Source organism: Crinia signifera, chromosome 7 (assembly GCF_055691185.1).
Source record: "Crinia signifera chromosome 7, ASM5569118v1, whole genome shotgun sequence".
Lineage (NCBI taxonomy): Eukaryota > Metazoa > Chordata > Amphibia > Anura > Myobatrachidae > Crinia > Crinia signifera.
Genome location: NC_139223.1, coordinates 30312165 through 30333961, shown reverse-complemented (window position 1 = coordinate 30333961; position 21797 = coordinate 30312165). Strand labels below are relative to the sequence as shown.

Below are 21797 nucleotides of genomic sequence, written 5' to 3'. Positions count from 1 at the left end.
CATGACCAATAGAAGCTGCAGCTTCCACAGACATGCATGTATTATAATGTGGTATGTGTGTAGATTATTAGACCGTGTCTTGATAGACAGTCAATAGGTCTACCCCAGGTCGACAGGTTCAAAAATGTTGACATGGGAAAGGTAGACACGAGTCTCAAATTTTTCGATGTCGATGTCGTCAACTGTTGACATGGACCACTTGACATGCTTCGGCTTGGTGCCTCGCTACATTCAGCACGCTGTTATATTCTCCGACTATGTCGACATGAATGCTGAAGTAAGCACCAGCCGGTTTAAAAAAAAAAAAATCAGGAAAAACTCATGTCTACCTTGTCATGTTTAATTTTGCTGGAACACTGACACTCAGAAAAGTACGATGGAGGTCCATGAGTGTTCATTAAGGACACACTACATTGTGCCGCAGGGAAGCATCCAGTCGCTGTCAATTAGCGCATTTCCAATGCTCTGTCAGCGCACTGATAAAGTACAAGGTTTCGTCAACGCTTTCAACCAGCATTGTACGGATTTATTTGGCCTATATATTGTACATCCAAACCCTCTAGTCATTTCTAGCGCTCGGCAGATCTGTCTGCCAATATCTGAGGTGCCAGAGATTACTTATTCGGACAGAGTTGGCCGCTATGTATATTTACTTTACCCCAGGATGCGGTTGCTATGGAAACTGTGAGCAGGCCACAGTACACCGCATGTAGAAGTCCTGTTATCGGAATCCGTTGGTGTCCCAAGCTCAGGGAGCACGGATCGCTTTCCCACCATCACATAGCTTTCATCCTTATGCTTCCAGTCTCGTCTCATGCCGTTACTCCTCCGTGTAACTCCTGGCTGTGCTATGTGCGCTGTCAGCTCCATTCAGTGCCCTCCATCTATCTGCCATGGATCTGTCACATCCTCTCATGTCACGTACGTCTGAGACGGTGACACGGCCATTTGATAGCCGCAGAGAGAGGGAGAATCCTTTCAGTGGTTTTACATTTCGATTTTTTTCATGGATCCCATTATACTCAGCTGGCAATGCCAGTAACCGCCGCCAACACTCTCGTTACCTGACACAAAAACATCCCATAATATGTACACAGTGTGGGATTGATTCCCCTCAGGGCTCTCTGCTCAGTCAGACAGTTTTATGAGCAGGCTTGCCAGGCCATTACTGGCTGCTTCTGACAGGATTCCAAGCACAGTTGTCCATTTGGTATGACAGTCCTAAACATAAGTGTTCAGATAGAACTCTGGAGTATACAACGTTACGGGGGCCTATTCACTATGCTTTATGGACCCGTGTCTGCCGCCCGGGTACCTGTCCTGCGGCAGCGGCCGCACGGCGCACGCTGATTGGCTCAATCTCAGCCAATCAGCGTGCGGCCAGTGTTTCCAAAACAGAAGCGCTTCCGCATAGCCCGGCGGATAGCGCTCGTTATTTCTTATTGACTGCAGGGACCCCCCGCTGCCGCTGCCAGCTTTTACGCACATATACGCCGCAGGACAGGTACCCGGGCGGCAAGAGAGGGTGAAATACCGTCCTCCAGTGGCCGGCGCCCAAGCAACTGCCTAGATTTGCCTAGTGGTGGCGCCGGCCCTGCCTATTATGCAGAAATGCTGCTTTCCGCATGTTTTAAGTAACGGACCTATTCATGATTAGGAGTGCCACCTATTCCGGTTCTATTGAAGACTCCCTCATCAATGTGAGCTCGTCAACCGCACGCATGCCTGTAGTCAGGTAACGCATGCACAGTCGTCCAGCTCGGCAGTGGGATCGCTCTTACCTCAGCAGCAGTTATAGGCAGCCCAAGCAGTGGCGTGGGGGATCCGGCACAGCGCAAGTGCATGGTCTCTGCAGATTCCGTGCGGTCTGGCCATCCTCACTGAGGGCCTGATTCAGTACCACTCGCTAAGCAGTGCTAGTTCGCTCCTTAGCGATCGGCTTAACGCTGCCCATTTTGGGCTGGAGATGCCGGCCAGCTGTGGAGTCATCTTTGGTCAAAAAAACATTTATAGGTTTACCATAGGATGAGCAAACATATGGTTGTCCTTTGTACTTTGCCAGTCGCTACTGGTGCTCACCTCCTCGCACCCATTTCCCAGTGTAGCCTGTGCGCGATCCAATGGGTGAAAGGAACGTGGCTGCACCGTAATTTTCCTTCTACTGATGAATGGTTTTTGGGCGGTGTACATGTGTCAGTATTTATATGGCTGATGTGAGATCGCTGCCATCCACATATAGCACTTACCATAACAACATTAGCCAGATGGGCAGAACAGAGGGCATACACTCCACCAGAACCTCCTACCAAAGGGGCTCTCATGTCTGTGACAGAGACTGCAAGGGATCCTGGGAAGAGACGATAGAAGGAGGATTAAATGACAAGTACAGTGTGTGTGTGTGTGTGTGTGTGTGTGTGTGTTAGAAGATTACATGATAAGCGTTCAACGTTGTCTAGATTGACAGTTACAGGATCGACCGCTCTTGGTTGAAGGCGTCTGATTAGACGCCTAAAGATAGTTGATGGGGTCTAGAGCGACAATGACAGGAGTTAGACACAAGCAGGAGATCGACGGAGACGAGTCGACAGTCACCACAACGACACCATTTTTCAGGGTTTTTTTGGTGCCGAATGTCACAGGCTTCCCCAGTGACACTGTATATGTGCCCCGTGTCCCCTCACATGGCTCGCTATGCTTCATGGATATTATAATCTTACTCTATGCATCTAACTCCCGTCACTGTCACTCTAGACCCCATCGACTATCTTTAGGCATCTAACCAGACGCCTTCGACCAAGAGTGGTCGATCCTGTAACTGTCGATCTAGAGAGCGTCCACCCGGCAACCATATATGATGTTAGGAGGGATATACTAAAACATAATGCTTATGGCCACCAGGTGGCAGTGTAGAGCCCATTTCCAACATTATAGTTTGTATTCTGTACTACAGCATGACATATGTCATACTCCTATGTCATAACTCCCAACTGTCCAGCTTTCCGCCGTAACATCCCGTTCGGAGTCCCCCCTGTCACCCTATTCATGCCCCCACATCGGCAAAAATTGGGGCATGGCCTCATGGGAGCGTCGCGAGTATAGGCCACACCCCACATTTTTTTTTGTCGCGTCTGCGGGGCAAGCGTCCCTCCTCGCCCATCCTTAAAGTTGGAAGGTATGCTATGTGGGTATTGATAAATGGGTTCACCCCATACGGTCGATATGGAAAAGGTCAACTAGGTCAGTAGGAGGACAGATAAAGGCAGAGGGCGGGATGCTCTAACACAAAAATGCGTTCAAAACCCCGTTATCCTGCTTTTTACTGCATTTTCATATTATCGAATCCCCCTCCATCGGGGCAGAGCTGCAGACAGAATTGCCAGCCTGTAGAAGCCTATGAGCAATGTGTGAGGGATCCATCATGGATCTCTCCCAGCATGCCCCGCGGCCGGCGCCATCACTCTGCGCATGCGCAGTGGGACTCCTGGGTCTCAGATCCAGAAGTCCAGAGACATCACTGCATCTCGAAGAACAGATCTTATCTTAAAATGATGAATGGGCCACTAACGGGGTTATTCAGACCTCATCGCACAGCTGCTAAATTGTAGAGCCCTGCAATGAGGTAATCATCACCCCACCAGAGTGAAATCCTGCCCCATGCAGGTCTATTTCTTTTTCTTTTTTTTTCAATTAGTGATGCCAATCCCAGGAATCCCGGGATTGAGCATTTTTCAATCCCAAATCCTGGGATTGAGAAAATATTCTTATTTCAAAATTTAAATAGGGGAGCCACACCCGCTGCCACCAACTGTCATTCCAAACTGACTCACTGGCAGTGGGTGTGGCTCCCCTATTTGAATTTCGAACCATAGACCTTCTACATGTCGACCTGCTGACCATGTCCAACCTCTGGATTCCCTTCTGTGTAATTTGCAGATGCCCCTGGACGGCTGGTGAATGTGTGGGCTCACCTGCCAGCACCCCAGCTAAATACAGGAAGCTGATCCTCAGCACGCCATGAACCATCTCTAACGGAACGCCAATCATAAGCTGCAGGAGGGTGTTAAATCCCAGTTGTTCCAGGCTGTAAGAAGCACATGTCACAATGAGTATAAGGTGTCACAATGACCATAAGATGTCACAATGACCATAAGGTGTCACAATGACCATAAGGTGTCACAATGAGCATAAGATGTCACAATGAGGATAAGGTGTCACAATGAGTATAAGGTGTCACAATGAGCATAAGATGTCACAATGAGCATAAGATGTCACAATGAGCATAAGGTGTCACAATGAGCATAAGGTGTCACAATGAGGATAAGGTGTCACAATGAGTGTAAGATGTCACAATGAGCGTAAGGTGTCACAATGACCATAAGGTGTCACAATGAGCGTAAGGTGTCACAATGAGCATAAGGTGTCACAATGAGCATAAAGTGTCACAATGAGGATAAGGTGTCACAATGAGTAGAATGTCACAATGAGCGTAAGGTGTCACAATGAGCATAAGGTGTCACAATGAGCATAAGGTGTCACAATGAGGATAAGGTGTCACAATGAGTAGAATGTGTCACAATGAGCGTAAGGTGTCACAATGAGCATAAGGTGTCACAATGAGCATAAGGTGTCACAATGAGTATAAGGTGTCACAATGAGTATAAGGTGTCACAATGAGCATAAGATATTACAATGAGCATAAGGTGTCACAATGAGCATAAGGTGTCACAATGAGTATAAGGTGTCACAATGAGCATAAGATGTCACAATGAGCATAAGGTGTCACAATGAGCATAAGGTGTCACAATGAGCATAAGGTGTCACAATGAGCAGAAGATGTCACAATAAGTAGATGATGTCACAATGAGCATAAGGTGTCACAATGAGCAGAAGATGTCACAATAAGTAGATGATGTCACAATGAGCATAAGGTGTCACAATGAGCATAAGATGTCACAATAAGTATAAGATGTCACAATGAGCAGAAGATGTCACAATAAGTAGATGATGTCACAATGAGCAGATGTCACAATGAGCATAAGGTGTCACAATGAGCAGAAGATGTCACAATAAGTAGATGATGTCACAATGAGCATAAGGTGTCACAATGAGCATAAGATGTCACAATAAGTATAAGATGTCACAATGAGCAGAAGATGTCACAATGAGTAGATGATGTCACAATGAACATAAGGTTTCACAATAAGTAGATGATGTCACAATGAGCAGATGTCACAATGAGTAGAAGATGTCACAATGAGCATAAGATGTCACAATGAGTAGATGATGTCACAATGAGCATAAGGTGTCACAATGAGCAGAAGATGTCACAATGAGTAGAAGATGTCACAATGAGTAGAAGATGTCACAATGAGCATAAGGTGTCACAATGAGCAGAAGATGTCACAATGAGCACAAGATGTCACAATGAGTAGATGATGTCACAATGAGCACAAGATGTCACAATGAGTAGATGATGTCACAATGAGTAGATGATGTCACAATGAGCACAAGATGTCACAATGAGTAGATGATGTCACAATGAGCATAAGGTGCATTTACAGCTTTGCAGTCTGTTTCGTTGACAAGGGTTTGTGATTGCATTTTGTGTTTTATCGCTATGCAGCTGATAATTACCTTCTTATAGGCAGCGGGTGTCACAGTTGCTGTTACTCTCTATAAAGAGGCTTACTGGCCAATTTAACATAGGATCGTCTGGGCGGCATTTTCCGACCAGGATCACATTGCAATCCTTTCTCCCGAATGTATGTCCCCGCAGATGCAGGGGCTCCGAAAGAAGCTCATCCCTGCTTTGCCGGGTGCTGGGGGGGGTCTGCACATCTCATCACTGACCCCCCCGCCAACCACACTGACTGCACTGCCCCGCTAGCAGTGTGGTCCGTAGTCCATAGCCCATCTCACAATGGCGGTAGCCCGGGGACCCACTGCGATATTATAATGTCGGCCAGCATTGCATCCCCCTTAGAAACCTATGGGGGACACCACTGCCGGCGGTGCAGAAGGGATCGCAGCAGGGATCTGAGCTTTCTGCTGTGCTCCCTCCAGATACATTCCGGAGATACTACATATTTACTTCTAACCCCCGAAAACAAGTGTTAATTGATAAATGGGCCCAGTGCTTAAAGTGGTCCTGGTGAGGTGGTGGAACTCTCTTCCCCGCCATCTCCCCCCTCCCCCCCCCCCCCCCCCCCATATGTCACAACCAGGGCGGGTGCTAGGGTATTCGGCGCCCCCCTGCGAGCTCAAAATGTATGACCTATCTCACATAGACATGGAAACAATAATGCGGGCCACATAACGCCACCCTTAATGCAAATTATGCCCCAAAGTGCAAAAGAATCTAACAGGCTAAACAATGTGAAAGTGCGCGCCGTAGGGCATGGCTTTGTGGGACAGGGGATTATGCACACCGTAAAGCCCGGCTGCTCCCCCTGCATATCAACCAGGCCACCACAGGCTGCTCCCCCTGCATAACAACCAAGCCACCACAGGCTGCTCCCCCTGCATAACAACCAGGCCACCACAGGCTGCTCCCCCTGCATAACAACCAGGCCACCACAGGCTGCTCCCCCTGCATAACAACCAGGACACCACAGGCTGCTCCCCCTGCATAACCAGGACACCACAGGCTGCTCCCCCTGAATAACCAGGACAAACAGGCTGCTCCCCCTGCATAACCAGGACACCACAGGCTGCTCCCCCTGAATAACCAGGACAAACAGGCTGAAAACAGTGCTTAAAGTGCCCGCTGCATTATATATATATATATATATATATATATATAATGAATAGGAGGTGGCGGCACTCAAATAAAGGCAATATAATGTATAAATAAGGTACATACCAGGTACCTGGGAGCCGGGCCTGGGACACTGCAGGGAGGGAGAGAGGCTACTGCTCACCGGATGGTGGGGGCCGGGGGTAGATAAAGAGCGCGGATTTCAACGGCCGCGTCGGAGAGAGGGAGCCGCTCTGCAAGCTGCCGCCTGCGCTGTCATACAATATGACAAGCGCGGCAGCAGCAGTTTAAGGAGCATAGCAGGGAGAGCGTCCTGGCCTCCTGAGCGGGTAGCGCCGGCGGCCATGTTCCTGTAGCCAGCCCGCCCCTGACAGCCGGGTAGAGTGCTGGAAAACCCGGCTGTCTCAGAGCACGTCGTCCATCCCTCCGTGTGCGTTGCAGCTATTTGAAATGACGCGCAGCCCGGCTGCCAATCAGGCAGTCGCAAGCTGGCACGTCATTTCAAATAGCCGCCCGCGGACGGATGGACGACGTGCTCTGAGACAGCCGGGTTTTCCAGCACTCTACCCGGCTGTCTTGACTTGTTTAGCAATGCAGGCAGGGAGAAGCAGAGGGGGCAAGGTGAGCGGATGGAGGCGGAACCGTTCCGCCTCCAAAATGGAACTGACGGAACGCAGTTCCGCCCCGTTCCGCCTCACTTTAACCCCTGAATGGGCCCCTAAGGGGGTTATTCAGACCTCATTGCACAGCTGCTAAATTGTAGAGCCCTGCAATCAGGTAATCATCACCCCACCAGAGTGAAATCCTGCCCCATGCAGGTCTTTTTTTTATTTATTTTTTAAATTAGTGATGCCAATCCCAGGAATCCCGGGATTGAGCATTTTTCAATCCCAAATCCCGGGATTGAGAAAAAATTATCAGTTCAAAATTCAAATAGGGGAGCCACACCCACTACCACCAACTGTCATTCCAAACTGACTCACTGGCAGTGGGTGTGGCTCCCCTATTTGAATTTTGAACTGTGACGGAGCTGCCACAGATTATAAACCTCTCTGCTCCTGAGCCAACAGACAGGGCCACGGAACATAGCAATACTTAGCAAAAATTATTTTAAATAATCTTTTCAATAAATACTAATAACCTTTCTAGATCAGGGTTGCCGACCCTCCCGGAATTCCAGGGAGTCTCCCGAAAATCGGGTCCCCCTCCCAGCCCCCCGGAAGGGTGGGCAACCCTCCCGGAATCTGGGGGACCCCCCATGTAAATGCCGCAATCCGCGGGTCTCAGATGAGGGGGCGGAGCTAAAATGGCACAATCGTGTCATTTTAGCCCCGCCCCCTCCATGGAGATCAGTCATTTATCCTATTTCCCGTAATGGGGGTGGGGCTTAATGATGTCACAGTCAAGCCCCGCCCCCGATCGGGTAAAGAAAGTCTCCTCTCCGGGCTTCTCCCGGAGAGGAGCATTTAAAAGTCGGCAACCCTGTTCTAGATGAACCATATATCTTCTTCTTTGAACAAGTAACCAGGGAAACATGTTCTTAAAAGCAGAGAAGTCTGTGGCTTTTCCTCTGGTCACAGAAAGGGGGATTTATGGTCGCATGTGCGCTACTTTCATCCTCGGGGATCTCCAAGCACTTGCTGAGCCATTTGGGCTTCATACGTTCTGCTGGTGTACACTATTAAGGTCACTCCTGGCATTGCCTCGGAGCATGAGAGTAAGCCTGTTCCCTGGCTCACAGCCCAAAACAACCGTCGTCATTCCCACAGTAATATACCTCTTCTCTGGCACCTTGCAGGTCTGACTTATGCCAGCTCTATATTTGCATTCAATGCGCCAAGTAAGGCATAGTATTAAACTTCTATATCAGAGCTTATTGTGTTGCAGAGGGTTTGAGCCCCAGCGGTGTCCCCGGGAAATTACAGAAAATTATGCCCAGGAATAGGGGCCCGGCTTCATCTGAGGCCGCTGTGCCACCTTTGGTTTTGGGTCTTACTTATACTACCCATATTTAATAGCAACATTTGCAAAAGAATCATGCCACAGCGAGCATACGTTTATGCCATCATCATCTACAGGGTTTTTGGAAATTGTTTTTTATTTATTTTTTGCACCCCTGCTGCCCAAATTTCAGCAGGAAAGTCCTGATTTGAAAAAGCCGGGGTCCCTGCCACAAGTAGCGGAGGCACATGCTGCATGCTACATTATCATAGTGTTTTTCTACTAAGCATTATCACTGTGTCGCTGGGGGAGTGGCTATGAGCACTGGCATGGAGTGACCACACCCACTCTGATGTACCATTACCACGGCATGCTGCAGTCCTGAGTCCACCATGATTCCAAAGCACTAATATTGGGGGTTATGTTTTATTATAATAGTAATAATAATGTTACTTATATAGCTGTCTGTTTCCAATAGAACAGGGGGTGGGGCCGTTGATGGGGCGGGACGGGGGCGGGACAGTCAATGGATCATCCGGCGTGGGGGCATGGTCAGCACGATCGCGTCCTCGTGGCCACACTCCTTGCCATGCAATGCTGGTATTTTCAGGATTTCGGCCATTTTGGGAGGGTTGACAACCCTGAGATAAAACAGACATTTCTAGGGCACTATCTGTGTGCAGATTGTATGTTCTCTCCATGTTGCCGATTTACCTTCCAAACATACTGGCATTTCAACTGGCTTCTGATAAAATGAAGAACGCATGGTAGGGAAATAAAGGGCCTGATTAAGATCTGATTGCACGGCTGCAAATTTGCAAGGTGATTGACAGGAAGTAGACGTCTGTGTGAGGTAACAGGGTAAATGTAGGCGTTCCCATGCGTTATATGGGAGGGTAGAAACATAGAAACATAGAATTTGACGGCAGATAAGAACCACTTGGCCCATCTAGTCTGCCCCTTTTTTTAAACATGTTACCTCAAACCATATTTGATCCTTATTTTTTTGTAAGGATATCAATATGCTTATCCCAAGCATGTTTAAATTGTACTACTGTATTTGCGTCTACCACCTCTGTTGGGAGGCTATTCCACTTATCTACTACTCTTTCTGTGAAAAAATTCTTCCTCACATTTCCCCTGAATCTTCCTCCCTCTAGTTTCAGTGCATGTCCTTGTGTTCTGTTGCTCCTCTTCCTGTGAAGAATGTCTCCCACCTGTACCTTGTTAAAACCCTTGATATATTTGAAAGTTTCTATCATGTCCCCCCTTTCCCTTCTCTGCTCTAAAGTATACATATTAAGATCTTTTAGTCTTTCCTGGTACGTTTTGTGATGTAGGCTATGCACCATTTTAGTTGCTCTTCTTTGTACAGTCTCTAATGTATTTATATCCTTCTGGAGATATGGCCTCCAGAACTGAACACAATACTCTAGGTGAGGTCGTACCAATGACCTATACAGTGGCATTATTACTTCTTTCTTTCTACTGCTAAAACCTCTCCCTATGCAACCAAGCATCTGACTTGCCTTCTTCATTGCTTTGTTACATTGCCTACCTGCTTTTAAGTCCCCTGAAATAGTGACACCTAGATCCCTCTCTTCCTCAGTAGTTTCCATTATAGTGCCATTTATACTATATTGAGTCTTTGGATTTCTGAGACCCAAGTGCATGATTTTGCATTTTTTGGCATTAAACTGTAGTTGCCATTCTCTTGACCATTCCTCTAATCTACCTAGATCATCAATCATTTGTTTTACTCCTCCTGGTGTGTCTACCCTGTTGCATACCTTTGTGTCATCTGCAAAAAGCACATTTTACCCTCAATTCCATTTGCAATATCACCAATAAAGATATTAAAAAGCACCGGTCCAAGTACAGATCCCTGGGGTACTCCACTTGTAACCTTTCCCTCCTTTGACTGTACTCAGTTTACTACAACTCTCTGTTTTCTGTCCTGCAACCACGCTCTTATCCATTCAACTATCTTAGAATCCAATCCCAAGCTTTCAAGTTTATTTAACAGTCTGCGATGTGGGACAGTGTCAAAAGCTTTACTAAAGTCTAGATAAGCTACATCTACAGCCCCACCTTGATCTATTACTTTAGTTACTTTAGGGTGTGTGACGTCAGCTGCAGGCCGCCTATGCCTGTATTCACCACAGCCGCCGAATACGTCTCTGGTTACTCTGACTCTGTGATGACTGGTGCACAGTGATGATAGCGAGCCTGTTACGATGGGTTTTAAATATATTCGCTCGACTGTGAAGTATTCGCTAGGAGTACACATGAATGTGCAAGGTGGAATTTCACTATATCTGGGCGGCACCTGAATTACCCCCATACAATGTAATGGGGCCTACACCATGGTTACCGACTTTCTGGCTGCCCTCTCAGTATGGCGGGGGGGGGGGGGGGGGGGGGGAATCCGGGGGAATCCGGGAGGGAAAAGAGGTGAAGCCACGGCTGTGATGACCCATTTAGGGGCATGGCTAGAGCGATTGCATAATTTAGCCACGCCCCCACTGTGCAATGCCGGTATTTTATGCATTGCACTGCGGGGAGCGGGGTTTAAATTACGCAATTGCATCATTTGACACACGGACACCCCCCCCCCCCCCCCCCGAGCGGCGGTACGCTGGATATGCAGGACAATGCAGCAGGGTTGTCGTCCTTTCTGGGGGGCCTGGAGGGGGCCCGATTTCTGGGACCCTCCCGGCTATTCCGGGAGGGTAGGCAACCCTGGCCTACACACCGGGTGTTTTCTGGGCATTTTCTTAGTGCTCTGACTAGATATCACTAAATCCCTTAGAAAATGCCCCTACATCGCTGTGTGTGTAGGGGCCACAGCGATAGCGATGCGTGGCTCCGTGTGTCACTATCGCCCAGCAATTAATATCCAGCACGCTCACCGGAGAACACTGGCCCTGACAGATCGCTCAGCACACAGCGCCGACACATGTCCGTGCAGCGCTGTGTGCTGAGCGATCTACATTGCTCAGAGTGCTCAGCAGTATCGCCCCTTAAGCTCTGCTGGGGCTGGAGTGGAGCATTACATACAGTACTCTCTGTACAGTGCTGTGTAGCCTGCAGGTACTAGATAAAGAACAGGTGATAAACTAGCATCTGTACCATAACATTGTCAGCTCCATAAATCGGGGCCACACTGCTAGAACCCATTGCCGTTTTCATTATAGTTGGTTTGCTCTTTTTTTATTCATGATTAAGAGGTCTATCTATGTACTCAGCCTAGCACTGCAGGATGTGATACAGTCTGAGTTTGTCAGAGATGCGGGGGTAACGGCCGAACTCAGAAGTATTTTTCAATCGGCAATCATTTAAAAGCATGCCATGCAAATGATTTTCACTTTAACAAGTTCAGCCAGTATCCCGCACCTCCGGCAAACTCAGACATCCCGCTGTTGGAGAGAGATAAAGTACTGACCAATCAGCTCCTAACTGTCATGTTACAGGCTGTGTTTGAAAAATGACAGCAGATGGTTGGTTGGTACTGTGGGTGAAATTTAATAGGATGAGAGAATCAGAAAGTGAGAGATTTGGTAAGAAATCGCCAGTTTTTTTAAAGCGGCAATCATTTACACTGAAAATCCAGTTTGATTTTGCAGTGTAAATATTTGCCGCTTTAAAAAAACTGGAGATTTCTCACCAAATCTCTCACTTTCTGATTGTCTCATCCTATTAAATCTCACCCTGTATCTCTCTCCAAGGCTTAATAAATAGACCCCTCTATCCCTGTGTAGTTACCCTGCCAACATTGGCTTATGTACTATTCTCTATCCCGGAAAAAATATGGTCCTATTCCTATTTTCCTAACGTTCTACCTTGGATTTTGGGGGAGACTCATAAAATCTTAGATAGAGAGAGTGAAAGTAGATAGAGAGAGATAAAGTACGAACCAATCTGCCTCTTACTGCCATGTTACAGGCGTGTTTAACAAATGGCAATTAGAAGCTGATTGGTTGGTACTCTATCTCTCCCCCCCACACACACACACACACACACACACACACACACACACTTTATCTCTCTCAAAACTTTGGTAAATCTCCCCTTTTGCAAGCAGGGTAAGGAAGACTGAAGAACAGATAGGTCCTGTAGGGAGACCTGACTGTCATGTTCCCAGGCCTATTTCCAGATACGTCAGACACTGCGCAAACACTATGGGGGAGAGGTTGACGAGTGGAGTTGCCCAAAGCAACCAATCAGCTTCTGTCCTTTATCTGTCACAGCCCATGAAATGACAGTTCCAAGCCGATTGGTTGGTTTGGGTCACTTCTCACTCTAAAGCAGGCATGTCCAAACTATGGCCCTCCAGCTGTTGTGAAACTACACATCCCAGCATGCCTTGCCACAGTATTAGCATTCCCTCAAAACTGTGGCAAGGCATGATGGGACATGTAGTTTCACAACAGCTGGAGGGCCATAGATTGGACGTGCCTGCTCTAAAGGATCAATATCTCTCTCCCTATGTGTCCTCTTTTGTCAAGCCATGACTATTATTTTTATTTAATGGTCTATTTTACGAAGGGCATTATACAATACATGAACCAAATAAAGGCTACTATTTATTATATGTGGCGATAGCATAGCTTATCTAGAGATGGCCATCGTGGCTGCAGTTGCGACATTAACCACAGAAGACACATTAGCTGCAGTAGACACATTGGGCCAGATTCTCTAAGCTTCAAAAGTGATAAAATGGAGAGTAATAAACAGCCAGCCAATCAGCTCCTGCCTGCCATGTCACAGACTGTGTTTAAAAAATATCAGACAGGAGCTGATTGGCTGGCTGGCTGTTTATCACTCTCCATTTTATCACTTTTGAAGCTTAGTGCATCTGGCCCAGTAGCCGCATTAGCCACTGCAGTCAGATTCTTGCTAAATAGGCCTCCCCGTGCTTAGCAATCAATCCTTAAATGTGTGTTACTAGGCGAATGCACAGCCCCGCTGATAGCTAGCAGCAGCAGCTGAGGGTGTGCGCCAGGAGCACACAGCTATAGTACATGTCACGGGCTCACGATGGCAACAAAAATAACTCTCCTAAGATAAGACAGGCCAGCACGCTGCAGACAGCGCAGTGGTCCTATTGTCAGATGATGAACCACTGCAGGCCTGTAATTAGGATGTCACGGCTACGTACTCGTGTAACCATGGCAACAACCACTAGGCCTTGGGATCAATGCAAGAGATCAGCCCTGGGTGGTTCAATACAGCAGGAGAGGATGCTGGGAATACGTTTTACACAGAGAGAACAGAGAGGCATAGAAACGATGTTATGTAGCCCGGGCGGGCATTCAGCGTCCTAATATACGACTGCGGCAACCACAGGTGGGCAACAGATGAAGAGAAAGTGTCTGCTTCAGCTGCCGACGAACCACAAGTCTCAGCATTTCCCTGTGATTGGATTTACTAAGAATTGGAGAGAGATAAAGAGGAGAGTGATCAAGTACCATACTTACCGACTATTACTTAGTGTATTGGGTAAATGGCCAGTGGAAGGTGGCCGGATGTGGTTCATGGACACGGATATGGGTCATTGCAGCGGCGTAACTATAGCACGGCAGCCCCCGCCACCGCGCGGGGGGGGGGGGGGGGCGCTGTGCATGTGGGGGCGCCGGTGGCTGCGGTGCTATAGTTAACCCCCCCAATCCCCCGCAGACTTACCTATCGCGCTGGTCCCGGCGGCTCCGTTCTTCTGCTGAGGACCACCAGAAAATGGCCGCCCCATATAGCACACAGTTCTCTGAAACTGTCTGCTGTATGGGGGCAGCCATTTTCTGGTGGTCCTCAGCAGAAGAACGGAGCCGCCGGGACCAGCGCAATAGGTAAGGCTGTGGGGGATTGAGGGGGGGTTTGCATGGGCGGCGGCGGGGCAGGGGGGGGGGGCGTAGGGGTGCTTAGCGGGGCGGGGGGACGCCCAAAACGTAGCTACGCCACTGGGTCATTGAGTCTACACTATGAAGGTCGAAGTAAATTAGGTCGACTACTAAAGGTCGACAGGATTTCGGTCGACATGGCTAAGGTCCACAGGGTCAAAACAAGCGTTAGGTCGACAGTCAAAATTAGTTTTTCACATGTTTTTGTACCGGATTTCGATGTAAGTCAACATGGACATGAGGGGGACGACGACGACACATGGGGGTTTATTCTGGTCCATTCGCACGGACCATAACATTCGCACGGGAACCGATGGTGGGCATGTGCGCAGGGTCATTTCTGCGCATGTGCATAGGCCGGGTGCGTGTGGCCACGGCGGACAGACTGAGGCTGGGGGGGCGGCGGAGGATAGTCGCTCCAATGGGAACGCCCAGCATTTCATAGGTGTTCCCATGGTAATCGGGCTGTGATGTCAGTGCGGGGGGGACATCACCAGATGACAGCGAGGGGGGGGGCGGGGTCGGACTTGCAAGGTGCCCTCTCCTCTCAGGCCATACAATAGACTCTAGCATTGTGCCAGAGTCTTCTGTGAATGCACAGGTCTCCAGGAAAATGGCGCACAGGTCGCGTTCCTGGGGACAAATCTATTGTGCATGCACGAATCCCATTTCTCCAGCGACTTTTGGGACTGATGGAGAGATGAGTACAGGGTGAGTGGCGTTTATGGACTCACTAGGCAGCAAAGTCTTGCTGAATCAGGCCCTTAATGCCGCTTTCCTTCATCTGCTGCTGTCCATCCTCCTTCTGTGCGTTACCTACTGATTTTGTTTCATAGCACATTTTGGAAACAGCTAAATAAAACCATTGAGAGAAGCCCATGTAACAGGTCGACACACAAAACGTTGACACAAGCAATAGATAAACATGGAAACGGTCGACATGAATTTTTCACAATTTTCGACATCGACCCTCAATTAGTGTACTGCTTACCCTGGCATGTCCCGCTCTGCTCGCCATGCTTCAGGTTGCGCCAGTCACACTTTACGTTCCCATACCCTCCAACATGACCCATTCCATTAGGTACAAAATGATCTGTTCCTGGACTTCCCTGTCAGTGGCAGTTGCAGCGGTTGGACTCCAGCACAGACCAAAATTCAAAGAGGGGGGTCACATCAACTGCCAGTGAGTAAAGGACAGTGATGTTTGGGGTGGCAGCAGATGTGACCCCCCTTTTTGAATATTGGACTGTGCTGCAGGCCCAACTCTGCAACTGCCACTGGCAGGGAAGTCCAGGAACAGAGCATTTTGCACCTAATGGAATGGGTCATGTTGGAGGGTATGAGTTCCTATTCCTAGTCCATGTGGATTATAATGTATGAAAAAGTCCAAAGAAAGAAAAATGGTGAAAAATTCATGTCAACTTTTTCATGTTGACAACCATTGCCACAGCAACCTAATGCTTGCATCAAACTTTTGCCAATGCCAACTTTTTGTCCATATCGACCTTGTGCCCGTCGACCACTTATAGTCGACCTATCCTCTGGATACCACGTTGGTCATCCAAGGTTGCATGCCCGTGCCCTGGTGATGCCCCCATTACAGTGCCCACGCCCCCGTCCTGATTCCACCACAACAAATGCTAGGAGGTTTGGTGGCATCAACAGTTCCTAGCGATTTCATAGGCTGTATTTTGTCTCCATAGATCTGCCCCCGTTGTCTAGGTGACAGAGTGCTCTTTATATCAATCCATTCATAGGTTTGAACAGGAGATATTGCATAACTGCCCCCATCATTCCCAATGACGGTCTCATCCCTATTTCTTTGCTATATTTACCAACCAAATACACCTATTATATGAGAATAATACAGGTTTAAAGGCGAGCGAACCCATCAAAAGGAAGAAAAATACATCTACAGTGTCTCAATGCAGCATCTCAAGCACCTGGTTACCATGGCGACCAGAAAACAAGTGCCATAAGAAAAGAGAACACTTGTATTTCCATGGGGAAAGTGCAGCCGGATCTCTCTCATCTCAGTATTTTCCTGATGAAGTCGGGATAATTGTTACAGACACATAACGCTAATGGATTATTCATTTTATGCAAGATTTTCTTTTAGAGTCAAAGCCTCAAACAGAGAGTAACATACAGTACTGTATCCCTGCTCCCTCTGTCTGTCTGGCTGCATGATATACACAGCACTGTACTTACTGCACCATAGGGATCACTGACTGCAGACTGATATCTTATGTTATATTATCTCATTACTGTTAGTAACGGTTTTCAACTGATTTAAATTATTATTACTTTTTTTTTTTTTTTTTTTAGGAAAACAACATCCATATTTCTAGAATAGCAGGGTTCGGTTAGGCTATAATTAGGGTTAGAATAGGGTTAGGATTAGACTACAATTAAGGTCAGTGTTAGAATAGGGTAAGGCTGTGATTGGGGATAGGGTACTTGTGAGTTATCCGGGCTGCCGATTTTTTGATTGTATGCCTTAAGTTAAGGCATACAATCAGATGCGATGCGATGCGATATCGCATCGCATCGCATGCGACCATCGGATGCGATGACCCGATTTTTCCATAGGAATCAATGTTAAAATGGACTGAGTCCATTTTAACATGGAATTCAATGGGAAAAAGGGGTCCTTTTCATACCCCTACTATCCAAGTGGGCATGGAGTTGGATATAAACCTGTGGCGAGCGTAGCGAGCCACCGAGCCCGAAGCGTGGCGAGCGAAGCGAGCCCCGCGAGGGGACGGTATTCTGTGTCCCCTCGCGGGGCTCGCTACGCTCGCCACGCTTCGGGCTCGGTGGCTCGCTACGCTCGCCACAGGTTTATATCCAACTCCATGCCCACTTGGATAGTAGGGGTATGAAAAGGACCCCTTTTTCCCATTGAATTCCATGTTAAAATGGACTCAGTCCATTTTAACATTGATTCCTATGGAAAAATCGGGTCATCGCATCGCATCGCATCCGATGGTCGCATGCGATGCGATGCGATGTGCCCGATCCGACCCGATTTAGAAATCGGCAGCCCGGATAACTCACAAGTACCGGGGATAGTGTTAGAATGGAGTTAGGGTTATATTGAGTTTAGGGTTAGTGTTAGAATAGGGTTAGGGTGTGATTAGGGTTAGTGTTATATTGAGATTAGGGTAAATGTAAAAATAGGGTTAGGGTTAGACTGAGATTAGGGTTATTGTTAGAAAAGGGTTAGGGTTAGACTGTGATTAAGGTAAGTGTTAAAATGGGTTTAGGGTTAGACTGAGATTAGGGTTAGAATAGGGTTATGGTTAGACTGCAATTAGGGATAGTGTTAGAATAGGGTTAGGGTTATACTGAGATTAGGGTTAGTGTTAGAATAGGGTTATACTGAGATTAGGGTTAGTGTTAGAATAGGGTTAGGGTTAGACTGTGATTAAGGTTTAGGTAGAATGGGTTTAGGGTTAGACTGAGATTAGGGTTAGAAAAGGGTTATGGTTATACTGAGATTAGGGTTAGAATAGGGTTATGGTTAGACTGCAATTAGGGATAGTGTTAGAATAGGGTTATGGTTAGACTGAGATTAGGGTTAGAAAACGGTTAGGGTTATACTGAGATTAGGGTTAGTGTTAGTGTTAGAATAGAGTTAGACTGAGATTAGGGTTAGTGTTAGAATAGAGTTAGACTGAGATTAAGGTTCGTGTTAGAATAGGATTATACTGCAATTAACTTTAGGTTTAAAATAGGGTTATGGTTAGACTGCAATTAGTGTTAGAATAGGGTCAGGGTTAGACTGCGATTAGGATTAGTGTTAGAATAGGGTTAGAATGGGGTTAGGGTTATACTGAGAGTAGGGTTAGTGTTAGAATAGGGTTAGGCTGTGATTAGGGTTAGTGTTAGACTAGGGTTAGGGTTAGACTACAATTAGGGTTAGTGTTAGACAAGGGTCAGGGTTATACAGAGATTAGGATTAGTGTTAGAATAGAGTCAGGGTTAGACTGAGATTAGGGTTAGTGTTAGGGTGCGGTTGGTGTTAGTGTGGAATAGGGTTAGACTGCGATTAAGGTTAATGTAAGGGTGCTGTTAGGGTTACTGTTACATAGTTACATAGTAGGTGAGGCTGAATAAAGACTTGCGTCCATCTAGTTCAACCTATGTTTATAGTAGCTTTTCCCTTGTTGTATAGTATGTTCTGATATTTTAAAGACAGATTATGTTACTTATTCGTACCCATGGATGTTTTTAACCAATAAATGTTTATCCAACCTTATTTTAAACGTATTTATAGTGTCTGCCGACACCACTTCTCCAGGAAGAGAGTTCCAAAGTTTGACTGCTCTGACTGTAAAGAAAATAGTTACATAGTAGGTGAGGCTGACATAGTAGGTTAGACTAGTGTTTGTGTAAGGCTGCGATTAGGGTTATTATATGGCCAATGTCATTTGCAACATCTATGTGCATGGTCAGGCTCAAACTCAGCGTCTGCCATGATGTATCCACACTTACCCAACATGCATGAACATATAGGTGAGGAAGCGCCACGCCCGTGCCCGGTGTCCCGGATGGTATACCAGTGGGCTCTTCATGTATTCAGGGTGGTATGTCTGTAAAACCCACTTGTTCAGTTTGACCCCGTAACACAGGAACACGATGATCTAGAGTGGATGAGACAGACCTAAGAACAGTAGAAGAAGGCCAGTGGACTATTAACCCCTCAGATAACAGAGCAGGGCAGAGATGCAATATACTACAAAGCCTGGGCAGCCCACATCACTGACATTAAGCCCTGCTCCCCTTGGACATCTTTTTTTTTTTTTTTTTTTTTAAGACCATGAAAGATCTTTGTTTGAAGACGTAAATATGGACACGTGCAAACGGGAAGAGAAGATTGCTTTGGGATAATCTGTCTGGTTGGCCAATGACTCCAAGCACAGCCCAGCACATTTTCTGACTGTACAATAAAATCTGATCCATTACTTGATTGGGCTGAACGGACTGTCTCCAAGTATCTGGTGAGATTGCTTCAATTAACCAAATTAGTTGAGGGTATCTGTCAGTTATTACAGCATGGCTGGGAACACAGATGCATTATATACAGTAGCACTGGGGCACCTTGCATTCTGATGCAACATCTAAAGATGAACATTGTTGCCTCACAGTCAGCAAAATCATTTTGTGGTAAAATGAAGATAGTAGTGTCTTAGCATACAGTAGATCTGTGTCCTTCAAATGTGGACCTGCACTGCGTAGTGCAACTGCAGTATCAGGACACAATGAATCATACAAAGAGATGAGAAAGGTATAATGAGAAAAAGATGTGATAGCTATGATGAGAGAGATGAGACCACTCTCTTCTTCTGCAAATCCCTCACTCCCTTGTCTGCGTGATACTGCCCTCTACTGGCTGTCCTCCTACCTCTCTGACCATTCCTTTTCTGTCTCCTCTAAGGACCCCCCCCCCCCCGCGCACACGCTTCCACTAACAGTAGGTCCCCCCAAGGTTCTGATCTTCTGACCTCTCCTTTTCTCTCTATATATGTCCTCTTAGGTGAACTCGTTAGTTCTTTTGAATTCCAATATTATCTCTATGCTGATAATACTCAACTCTACATTTTTATCCCCTGACCTTTTCCCTGTTCTCCTCCCTCATGTCTCCAACTGTCTCTCTACTATCTCTTCTTGGATGTTCCAGCTCTTTCTTAAACTTAACATGTCTGATGCTGGGTACACACCAGAATGATTTGGGCTCAATTCCCCCAATTTTGACTCGTCTAATGACCGATGGTATGTAAAAAAAAAAAAAAAAAGGGGCAGAATTGTGCTTGTTTCCAATGCGATTGCGATTTGATTCGTGTTCCCGCCGGTCATTTGGTAGCTCTGGAGATTTTTGCTGCTGCACTAAAGATCTGTCATCTACAGTGGATTGGGTACCGATTGTGTGCGACCATCGTACGATTTCAGGAAATCATTTCACAGTGGTCGCACGACCATGGTCATTCTGGTGTGTACCCTACATAAGACTGAGCTGATCATCTTCCCACCCTCCCGCACAATATCACCTCCCACAATCTCATTATCTGTTGATAGCACTTCTATTTCCTCTATCCCCCAAGTGCGCCATCTTTGAGTAATCCTGGACTCCTCCCTCTCTTTCAAACCTACACAATCAGCATCTCTCACAAACCCTGCATTTTTCATCTCAAAACTATTTCCTGTCACACGTAGCCGCGACGGAGCGCGGCGGGTACAGTACTCACCCGTCCGTGCCCGCCGCCGGCTAGCGTGTGCAGGTTCCAGGCTGCGGCGTGCGGGTAGGGGCAGCTCCGGGTAGGGATGGCAGCAGGAGAGCGTCGGGTAGCAGCGTCCTTGCAGATAGCAGTGCCGGGAGGGGATCTGCCTAGGCTGTTCAGTGTCAGTGCAATGAGTCTTTGGAGTCATTCACAACTCCTAGCTGATTCCCGGATCCTGGCTCTTTCTCTCCTGACTCTGGTGCCTTGCTCCCTGCATCTTTCTACAAGGAAGTTTTCTCCTGACACCAATGCTGCAAGTCCTACCTAGTGCTTGTTCCTGCTTGTGTCCCAGGATTACCCTGCTCAGCTTTCCGCTGCCCTCCTTCATTCAACTCATTCATTCCATCATCTTTCAGTCATCCGGATCCATTTCTTCTATCATCAAATCAACCTCTTTCCGGATCTTCCTCTACGTACTCTGGCTCATCAAGTATACGTTTCCAGATTTACCTGCCTGTTATTAGTATTGTGCTGGACTCTATTTAAGTTATCCAACTGTCACTTAAAGAAGTATTTGAGTGAAGTTTATCATTTATGAAATCCATTATTAAACCGGCACGTTTCAATCCTACTCCTCCTGGTCCGTCTCCAGTTCCTGTGCACCACACGACTCCATCCAGCCCTTTAGCCGTGACAGTTTGCACTGACCCGATGGAATCGGGTGAAGCACAGGCCTCCATGACGGATGTTCTTCAAGGCATCATGGCTCGCTTGGAACAAGTAGAGGCTACCCAGCGTCAAGTGGCTCAATTTCTCCAGACCTTGTCACCACCTCAGGCGGCTCCCTCAGTTTCGGCAGCACCTACCTCCGGAGCTTCGGCCCCTGCTGCTCCTCCGGGGCCAGCTGCTCCTCACCATCTGCAGCTGTCAACCCCCAGTAAATATGACGGGTCCCCGAGGGGGTGTCGAGGATTCCTG

General features: G+C 47.3%; 1 protein-coding gene across 1 annotated transcript in view; it reads right to left on the bottom strand.

The window, feature by feature from the left end:
• Nucleotides 1-21797, bottom strand: part of RHBDL1 (rhomboid like 1) — a 57733-nt gene that overhangs the window by 5004 nt on the left and 30932 nt on the right. Inside the window, exons 4-6 of the mRNA XM_083152742.1 lie at nucleotides 19096-19244; nucleotides 3969-4081; nucleotides 2247-2347 (exon numbers count right to left, since the gene is read on the bottom strand). Of these exons, the coding sequence (XP_083008868.1) occupies nucleotides 2247-2347; nucleotides 3969-4081; nucleotides 19096-19244 (363 nt within the window). The remainder of the gene's footprint in view (nucleotides 1-2246; nucleotides 2348-3968; nucleotides 4082-19095; nucleotides 19245-21797) is intronic.